This window comes from Delphinus delphis, chromosome 2, assembly GCF_949987515.2.
Source record: "Delphinus delphis chromosome 2, mDelDel1.2, whole genome shotgun sequence".
NCBI lineage: Eukaryota > Metazoa > Chordata > Mammalia > Artiodactyla > Delphinidae > Delphinus > Delphinus delphis.
Window position 1 is genome coordinate 46,667,035 of NC_082684.1, and position 10,930 is coordinate 46,677,964.

Genomic DNA, 10,930 nt, shown 5'->3' on the forward strand with positions numbered 1-10,930 from the left:
AAACGACAGGATTGGTAAAAGATAGTAATGTTATCGCCCACTACTAACAATCCTGCTATTTAATTTAACATGAAAAGCCTCTGAAGCTACTATCATGCTAGTTATGAATATATATATATATAGTTGTAGATTAACATTTGATATGGAAAAGATGCTTAAAACATACTATTAAATGAAAGCAGATCCCAAAATAGTATGGACAATTTGATCCCATTTTTGTTTTAAAATTACATACATAAAGGTCTAGAAAGATACAAATATTCACAGTGGTTATCTTTGGATGATAGAATACGGGTGATTTTCCTTTTTTCCCTTTTGGCTTATCTAGATTTTCTACTTCTATTTCCTGCCACAAACATGTATCATTTGAGTAGTACAGAAAATAAACTAGTATAATTTAGTAAAAATGAAAAAAAAAATTAAGTCAAGGTCTTGCAGTGACAATCCCTACTTTCCTTAACTACCTAAAATAACAAACTGGTTCCTAACTACACAATCTGAATGTAATTTATTACTGTTATGATAGGAGTGAGAGAGTTAAAAAATTTCTTTTTTAGATTTAGAATTTCTGACCCCAGATAAAATACTGAAAAACCAAATGCCCAATTTGCTTTTAAGATTAAGAACAGAGAACATTCATACAAAATATACTAATATGCTTTAGTGCCAGGGTTAGGCCCCACCTGAGAGATAAGAAAGCGAGAAGCAAGGATTAACAGGAAAAAAAGAAGGGAACCTACTGATAAGAACAGAAGATACAGAGAAGGACCCAGGCAGGGAGGTGTATACAAAGGACCTGGGAGCCAGGTACTTTGTCTGCCCTGTGGGAATAAGCCTCCCCCAACCACAGCTGGGCCAGTAGACTTCATTCCAGTTGCATCAGGGACCTGAGAGCAAATCTTTCCCTGTTTAGAATGCCACTGAACTGTACACTGAAAAGTGGTTAAAATGGTCAACTTTATGTTATATGTATTTTACACCTCCCAACACCAAACACACACACACACACACACACACACACACACACACACTCTCTCTCTCTCTCTCTCTCACTCTCTCTCTCTCTCTCATACTCCTTCTCTGTTTAGACTGAGGAGGAAAGTTAGAAAATAAGGAAGAGTCTGGGTACTCACGTTGACAAAGAGCACCAGCAGCGAGAGGGAAAGGAACCACAGGGGAAGCTGAGAGGAAGGTGACAGATCTGACCCTTTCTGTTTCGAATGAAAGGAAAGAAGTAGGGGAGCTTAGAAGAGATGGGGGACACAGTGGTGAGAGAAGGGCTATCTTGCCCAGGTAGGCAGAGTGAAGGACGGAAAGGCTGGACATATCAAACACCAACTTAATAGGTCTTATTTATCTTCAGTTGAAAAGAGTGGGAGGGCCAAAGGGAGGGAGAGGGGAGACAGCCAGAAGAGCTCTCCTATGGGCTATTCAGGAGCTTGGCTGTGAGGCTCTATATGGCTCACTAACGTTGCTTGGTATGACTTTTTTTTTCACTTATCAAATTTACTGAGCACCTATTGTGTTTCAGGCACTCTGTTAGGTTCTGGAAATACACTGCTGTTAGTATGACTTTTATTTGGAAAAAACAAACTGACTTCAGCTCAATGGAACTTCAATTTGATAAAATTAACCCCGCTCCCCAAAAAACTAGAGGCATAACTTATTGAGCAGGGTCTAGATCTCCCAGTTAGGGTGTGCACCTTGCAAAGCTCAATGTGTGCTGGTTTTGGTGAGATACTCCTGTTAAAAACAAAGCATACTGCCACAGGACTACAAAGGCTCAGAATCGAGCCCTGCTTCCATCTCTTATTTCCTGAATGCCTGGGAGTTTTCTTTAGTCTCTTTCAGGGTCTATAAGACAGATGCCCTAACACACAAAGTTGTTGGAAGGAATAAATATGTTAATGGTAGCGAATGTACTTTATATGTTATGAAGTGTCATAAAAATGTTACCATATCTTTATTCATCAACATATCTATTTCATGCACTTCAGAAAAGTAGTAAATTGTGTATAAAGCCATTCTAATCATGATAGGATTTCACCAAAAGTTTATTTCACGTACAAGCTTCTACCATACTTATAAGAATGTCAGGCTCAGGACCTTTTAGACCTCTAACATGCTTTTATCTTCCTAATTGGGATAAACTACCAGACTAAAGAAATAATTAGCACATAATGAGAAAAGGAGATTAAAATAATTACTGAAAATATAGGGACCAAACACATATAAGATGTAGGTGCAGCAGGGGCTATGATGGAACCAAGATGACTGCAAACATGCAAAGAAAAGAGTGGATACTGTCTTAAAATCAAGCCCTTCAGATCATTACAATGCTTATTTATTCAGTGCTAAAAATGCTAGGAATAAACATGCTTCCCAACAGACCTTTTTCTATGTGGCAAAAATGACAGAATATGGGATGATGAAATTAATGTAATTCAACTCTACCTTTCATTTTCTAAATAAAATCATATTCTTGCAATCCATATGGAAAAAAACAAGTCATGCTCTGAAGGAGCATTACACATATAAAACGCATACAAGTGTACTTCCCATGTATTCATTTTCCAAAAAAAATGTGTCCAGGCCAAATGTATATCCTCAGAAATTAAAATAAACCTTTTTCTATTTCACCAAATAATTAAGACCCATCATCCAAATCACTTAAAAGTTAATGTTTCCACAATTTTAAAATTACTTACAATATCATAAATTTCTCGGTTATCTTCATCAGCTAGGGTCAACAGTGCTACCAATGGATAGCGAGATCTGGGCACTGTACCAAAGTCTTCAATTTTAGTATCTTTTGGTAACTGGCAATATATTTCTTCTTTGCTGTCCTTTTTAATACTTTTTGAAGATGTAAAGAGAAATTGCCACTATAAGCAAAAATACAATATACCAAAGGGGATAAATAATAACTTAGCAACACTATTTTATCCATAAAAAGTCTAAGGTCTAAAATTTTCATGTGCTAATGGATATATCAGATAAAAGGATACAAATACTGCTCTTGATAGAGATATTCACTATACAGAGCATCTTCTAATGCTTGAGGAGTGTTTATTCGGAAGCAATGAAAGTGCTTCTTCAGAGCTTCATATAATTTTTGAACACTGCACCCCCAGTAGCAAGTAAGGAGGCTATCTTCAAGGCAATCTGTTGTCAAAGTTATGCCAGCTGTGGAAAACAAACGAGACAAAGAGAAGAAAATTACCTAATGCTATGTCTACTACAATTATACATAGCCAGTAACAAAAGCTTCCTTTTGGTTGCTGGCCAGGCTGACGGCAGTTAAAGGAACTCATTAAAGGGTATGTGCCTATAAATGAAGGAAATGGTCTCTAAAACAAAAGATATAAAAACTTCAATGTCTACACAATTTTAAAGCGCTGTCAGTAAACTCTAATTTACATTATTTCATACTTATTCTTGGAAGTTACAAAGATTTTTTTTGATGACTTCAAGACTCTTCCCACATAAATTTAAAAAACTGAAATACCGTTCACTATTGATAACCTACCACTCTAATAGTGTATGTAATCCTAACTACAAGAAGTAATAGAGCTGTCTCTAAAAGTGGATGCATACCACCCATGCGGTCCAGAAGATGATCAGTGGAGTAGGAAAAATATTAAGAAGAAATTGAGCCTTACTAACGTTAACATACTCATTGACAACACTGATATACTCTTGTCACACAGTTAATGTCCCATGTAATATGCAAAATATCGTAAGGAAAGAGTGGAGATTCCAAAACATGGAGGGTTTAATAGTGTTGCCCTCATTCATTTGTTTGCTTTCAGCATAGTAAAATATATTACAATTTAAGTAAACCTGATTAAGTGGATATATAAGTTATAAAGTGGACATTCAAATTATCTTATATAGTTTTGCCTATTTACCTAACACTTACACAGGACTTACTATGCGCCACCTATATGTGATTTTTTCCCTTGCTCATTGCAGTTGTAGCAATATAAGTTCAAGGGCAGCAGCGTCCAATGTCTCATACTGCTGGCAGTGCAAGCTGCAACATCTAGTGCTCAGTGGCCATGGCATACTTACCAGAGCAAAAGGGCATGGTTTTGGTCATTGTTCCTGGCTGAACAGCCTTGGTCTCTGATTATGGCTCTCCAAACCTACGGGCAATTCTGTAAGCTACTCAATGTCCTTGGAGTCATTTCTGTTGTTTGCAAATAGGAATTTTTATTGATACATTATGTATTTTTTAAAAGGTGATCAAGAGTATGAGTTGGAAGGAGATACACAAACACAAGCAGATGCTCTACAGCAGGGGTCCCCAACCCCGGGCCGTGGATGGGCAGCGGTCTGCCGTAGCCTGTTAGGAACCAGGCCGCACAGCCGGAGATGAGCAGCAGGCAAGAGACAGAAGCTTCATCTGCCGCCCCCCATCGCTCGCGTTACCGCCTGAGCCATCCCCCCAACCCTGCCCCGTGGAAAAACTGTCTTCCATGAAACGGGTCCCTGGTGCCAAAAAGGTTGGGGACCGCTGCTCTACAGGACACCAAAAATTGAGCTTTACACTTTCTTCTCACTATTCAGTAGTATGTATACAGAGTCTCAGATTCTGAACATGTACAGTAGCAGCAACGTAGAGCAATTTCTAATCATTGTTAAGCAAAAATCTTAATTGGCAGGAATTTCACATAGGTAATTGGAACAGAATTTGATTTCAAATTTTTAAATAATGCCCAACATCAGGTATTAATTCAAGAATGGAAAATTCAGTTAGTTATTTTTCTTGATTAACTATTGAATAGCTGAAGAGGAACACTCTATTAATACAAATTATATATATATATGTATATGTATACATATATATTAAAATCACACATACTTTCCTCTATGTCACTAAAGAACCACAAAACATGAGGAAAGGAAAAAAAGTTGGACGTAGACAGGACAGGAAAAAATATAAAAGGCATATAAAAAAAAAGTAGAAAAAGAAAAAAAAAGGAACCCAGAAAATGATTTCTTAATATTATTGTATTACTGGCAAAAATGCAAAAAAATGTGAAAAGATCTATGTTTAGAGCACTAGTTATAGCAAAATGCTGGAACCCACCCAAATATCTATCAATAAGGGATTAAATGAATAAAATATGGAATACTTTATTTTTGTTTAACATCTTTATTGGAGAATAACTGCTTTACAATGGTGTGTTAGTTTCTGCTTTATAACAAAGTGAATCAGCTATACATATACATATATCCCCATATCTCCTCCCTCTTGCATCTCCCTCCGACCCTCCCTATCCCACCCCTCTAGGTGGTCACAAAGCACCGAGCTGATCTCCCTGTGCGATGCGGCTGCTTCCCAATAGCTATCTATTTTACATTTGGTAGTGTATATCTGTCCATGATACTCTCTCACTTCGTCCCAGGTAACCCTTCCCCCTCCCCGTGTCCTCAAGCACATTCTCTATGTCTGCATCTTTATTCCTGTCCTGCTCCTAGGTTCTTCAGAACCATTTTTTTTTTTAGATTCTGTATATATGTGTTAGCATACAGTATTTGTTTTTCTCTTTCTGACTTATTTCACTCTGTGTGACAGTCTCTAGGTCCATCCACCTCACTACAAATAACTCAATTTCGTTTCTTTTTATGGCTGAGTAATATTCCATTGTATATATGTACCACATCTTCTTCATCCATTCATCTGTCGATGGACGCTTAGGTTACTTCCATGTCCTGGCTACTGTAAATAGTGCTGCAATGAACTTTGTGGTAAATGACTCTTTTTGAATTGTGGTTTTCTCAGGGTATATGCCCAGTAGTGGGATTGCTGCATCATATGGTAGTCCTATTTTTAGTTTTTTAAGGAACCTCCGTACTGTTCTCCATAGTGGCTGTATCAATTTACATTCCCACCAACAGTGCAAGAGTGTTCCCTTTTCTCCACACCCTCTCCAGCATTTACTGTTTGTAGATTTTTTGATGATGGCCATTCTAGAATACTTTATAATGAAGTACTGTAACTTTTAAAAAAGAATTGAGCCATATCAAAATATCTGCATGTACTATCGTGGAACAATCTTCAGAATATATTGTTACATGAAAAAAACAAGGTGAAGGGAAGTATATATAGTATGTTACTGTTTATCTCACAGGAGAGAATATCTATATATATGGGTTTACTTACACTAAAAAAAGAACAATGGAAGGATAAACGTTAAAAAAAATATATAAAAACTCAACTTACAGAACATAGAAACCTACCCAGTGTGTTTGCTTTGTAAAAAGAATCAGAGTTCCAGCGGTTCAGAGCTGCATACAAGACTTGTGTACATACTCTGTACATCTGACTACAATAGGGAGTGTCAGAGTCTACTCACCACTGGATATTACTCATACTTTAACATAATATGTCTCTGAAATTAATAAGTTAACAAAAAGAACTACAGAATCTATAAAATTCTACTCCCTACAATCTTTCATAAACTTTTCCATTAACAGACTGACAAGAGAATGTCTCCCTTTAGTTCTTCCCACTTCTCTGCAAATAGAATTCCCATTCTTACATTTTCTTAATCTTCTATAATTCAGTATGGACACAACAGCATCTTAGATCTGTTGATCTAACAGATCAATAACAGATCATTAACAATACTGGGACACAGCCATAAACCAGAAAATTCAGAAGCCAAATTAGGTGAGGCAGCATGGATGTGACTTCTCTCAACCTGCCCTTATGTGCCTAGCTGTAACAGCCAAGTAAAGCACAGCACAAGAGATAGCCTTGCAAAAAACTGGAAAAAAAAAAGGACTACAGTCAAATGAGTTGAGCCGTTAAAAAAGGAGAAACCCTAGGGCAGAAAAGCCACAAACCTTGAAGAAGCCGCCCTGAGAAAGAAGAACTATATACAAGGAGATAATGCATGAGGATAATAAAACCGGAGGGAGTACTGGGAGCTGAAAATTTTAGGTTGTAGGGAAGAGAGGTTCACAAATTCCTCCAAAAATGCTATGTGTGTCATCTTGCACAGGGAGCTGTTTACAAAAGGACAGCAGAATTCCTGAACCACCATGGTTCTGCACATTTTAATCAGGAATGTTTTCTAAACAAGTTAGTTTTCTCTGTCCTATCTTGAAATTTGTTCTTCCTAAGTGTAAAATGTCAGAATGAACCCCTTATCTACCACTGGGGGAAAAAAGGTCCTTAGTTCCCTTTAAGTCAATTCAACTCAACTAATATACCCTGAGTACTTACTTTTTTTAAAAAATAAATTTATTTATTTTATTTATTTATTTGGCTGTGTGGGGTATTTGTTGCTGTGCACAGGCTTTCTCTAGTTGCGGTGAGCGGGGGCTAGTCTTCATTGCGGTGCGCGGGCTTCTCACTGTGGTGGCTTCTCTTGTTGCAGAGCATGGGCTCCAGGCATGTGGGCTTCAGTAGTTGTGGCACATGGGCTCAGTAGTTGTGGCTCGTGGGCTCTAGAGCACAGGCTCAGTAGTTGTGGCGCACAGGCTTAGGTGCTCTGCGCCACGTTAGATCTTCCCAGACCAGGGCTCGAACCTGTGTCCCCTGCATTGGCAGGTCTTTTTTTTTCTTTTTGTTGTTTTGTTTTTGTTTTTCAGTAGTTTTATTATGATGTGCTTATAATGATTTTCTTTGTATTTATTCTACTTGGGGTTTGCAGTGTTTCTTGAGTCTGTGGCATCAGACCCTTTATCTGTTTTAGAAAATTCTTGGTTATTGTATTACTTTTACAACATTCTCTCTCAGCTTTCCTTCTGTAATTAATGGGGTGTGTGTGTGTGTGTGTGTGTTTGTGTAAAGCTCTTTTTTATCATTATTCCTGAAGTATAGTTCTTCAGAAATCCCTAACACAAATCATCTGATACTTGTCAAATTCTCTATTCTTTGGAAGAATGGGACTCAGTATTTTGGTTCCACCTGTCCTAAGAAATTTCAAAAGCTCTGTTCAACTTCACAGCCTCTCAGCTACTGTTTTCTGCTCAGCTTCTCAGTCTCTTAATTACTCAATTATAAACAAAGAAAAACACCAAGCGTCAGGCTAATGGCAGGTGGACTCTTCTTAACCACTGAGCCAACAGGGAAGTCCCTGAGTACTTACTTTTAATGTCATTAAAGCTTCTACCCTGGGGACATGGAAGCATCATAAACCCACATATATTAAATAACAACAAAGCAATCCCAACAACCCGCGCCTAGTAAACAGAGCTAAACAACTAAGATTAAAACTGATTCTCTGCTTTTTTTCAAGTAAATCAGGTCTCCAGATGTTCACCCTTCCTCCTCTATGTGCCAGGCATCTTAGGTACAGCAGTGAAAATAAAGACTTGCATTTTTAAACTACCTATCTACACATCAAATGAAATAACCTCTTACAATCTCACAATTATTGCTCAGAATATTATTTCAATGTTCTGGTTAGACACCTTCAATAACATCCGCCATTCCACAGTTTAAACAAATGAATTTTATTCTACTGAGTATAATTCCCAGCAAAACATTCTTCTTATTTCCCCACAGAACATAGATAAAGAATGACATGCATTGCAAAACTACAATGAGGTACCACCTCACACCAGTCAGAATGGGCATCATTAAAAAGTCTACAAATAACAAATGCTAGAGAGGGTGTGGAGAAAAGGGAACCCTCTTACACTGTTGGTGGGAATGTAAGTTGCTGCAAGCACCATGGAAAACAGTATGGACGCTCCTCAGAAAACTAAAAACAGAATTACCATATGATCCAGCAATCCCACTCCTGGGCATATATCCAGACAAACCTATAATTCAAAAAGATACATGTACCCTTATGTTCACAGCAGCACTATTCACAATAGCTAAGACATGGAAACAACCTAAATGTCCATCAACAGATGAATGGATAACGAGGATGTATAGATATAGGATGGAATACTACTCAGCCATAAAAAAGAATGAAATAATGCCACTTGCAGCAACATGGATGGACCTAGAGATTATGATACTAAGTAAAGTAAGTCAGAAAGAGAAAGACAAATACCACATAATATCACTTATATGTGGAATCTAAAATACGACACAAATGAACCTATCAATGAAACAGAAACAGAATCACGGACATAGAGAACAGACTGGTGATTGCCAAGTGGGACGGGGTTGGGGGAGGGATGGAGTGGGAGGTTGCAGTTAGCAGATGTATGCTTTTATACATAGAATGGATAAACCTACTGTGCACAGAGAACTATATTCAATATCCTATGATAAACCATAATGGAAACAAATATTTTTAAAAATGTATATATATGTATAACTGAATCACCTTGCTGTACAGCAGTAATTAATACAACATGTTAAATCAACTATACTTCAATTAAAAAAAGAGGGACTTCCATGGTGGCGTAGTGGTTAAGAATCCGCCTGCCAATGCAGGGGACACGGGTTCAATCCCTGGTCTGGGAAGATCCCACATGCCGTGGAGCAACTAAGCCACAAGCCACAACTACTGAGCCTGTGTGCTGCAACTACTGAAGCCCTCACGCTTAGAGCCCGTGCTCCGCAACAAGAGAAGCCACCACAACGAGAAGCCCGCGCACCACAACAAAGAGTAGCCCCCGCTCGCCGCAACGAGAGAAAGCCCGTGTGCAGCAACGAAGACCCAACACAGCCAAAAATAAATCAATAAAATGAACAAATTTTTTAAAAAAGAATGATATGCATTAGTATTTGAAAAATTAAAATACTTCAGTAAGCATGCTACAAGTCTGCACACTTAAAATTTTTTTCACGTACTTCACTAATGCTACTGTTAGCATCTAGTGTGTTGGACATAGCAGAGAGGTCTTCTACTTACTGGGTATCTTTTCATTTGCTTCTAACATTTACAGGGTGGGCTCTATTTGAGACTTTTTCTGCATGAAAGACAGACTGATGAATTTCCTCACACATTCTAGCTCACAAGTGTCCTGTATTTGTTTGCTCATGATGTAACAGTTCTTCTTTTTCAGTGTTTCCAGGCTTGTGGAACTGTGCTGCAGGAAGGACAGCTTTGTGCTGGTGGATTTTTTTTTATTGGCAGTCCTGCTCAAAAGCCAGATGTGACATTATAGCAGGTCTAATACATGTCCATAGAGGTTAGCGATCAGGAAACCACCACAGTTCTGCACATCTTAATCAGGCATGTTTTCTAAACAAGTTAGTTTTCTCTGTCCTATCTTGAAATTTGTTATTCCTAAGTGCAAAATGTCAGAATGAACTGCTTATCCACCATGAGGGGGAAAAGAGGTCCTTAGTTTCCTTTAAGTCATAGGGTAATCATACAATATTTATAGGTAAGGAATAGGAAAAAGAAATTTTTACTTTTTCAACGTAAATCAAGATTTACTTAAGGTTGGACTTCCCTCGTGGCACAGTGGTTAAGAATCCGCCTGCCAATGCAGGGGACACGGGTTCAAGCCCTGGTGTGGGAAGATCCCATATGCCGTGGAGCAACTAAGCCCATGTGCCACAACTACTGAGCCTGCGCTCTACAGCACATGAGCCACAACTACTGAGTCCGCATGTCACAACTCTGAAGCCTGCACGCCTAGAGCCCATGCTCCACAGCAAGAGAAGCCACAGCAATGAGAAGCCCGCGCACCACAACGAAGAGTAGCCCCCGCTCACTGCAACTAGAGAAAGGCCCCTCACAGCAATGAAGACCCAACGCAGCCAAAAATAAAAAACAAATAAATGAATTAATTAATTAAAAAAAAGATTTACTTAAGGTTGATAATCCCTGTTGACTATGTACACTGATGACAACTGATTCTAGAAGTTAGAGGCTGGAAGATGACTAGACAAGAAGGTCACAGGTGCCAAGGGAGAGGATGTCAAGAAGGAAGGCCTGGCCAACTCTGCTAAACACTGCAGAGAGAGCACTAACTCAGGCCAGAAATGCGTCCCCTG

The 10,930-nt window shown here is 38.5% G+C and overlaps 1 protein-coding gene across 2 annotated transcripts in view; it reads right to left on the reverse strand.

The window, feature by feature from the left end:
* Positions 1–10,930, reverse strand: part of CGRRF1 (cell growth regulator with ring finger domain 1) — a 30,805-nt gene that overhangs the window by 6,461 nt on the left and 13,414 nt on the right. For both annotated transcript variants that reach the window (XM_060004535.1, XM_060004536.2), the window contains exons 3-4: positions 3,009–3,186; positions 2,709–2,856 (exon numbers count right to left, since the gene is read on the reverse strand). In XM_060004535.1, the coding sequence (XP_059860518.1) occupies positions 2,709–2,856; positions 3,009–3,186 (326 nt within the window). The remainder of the gene's footprint in view (positions 1–2,708; positions 2,857–3,008; positions 3,187–10,930) is intronic.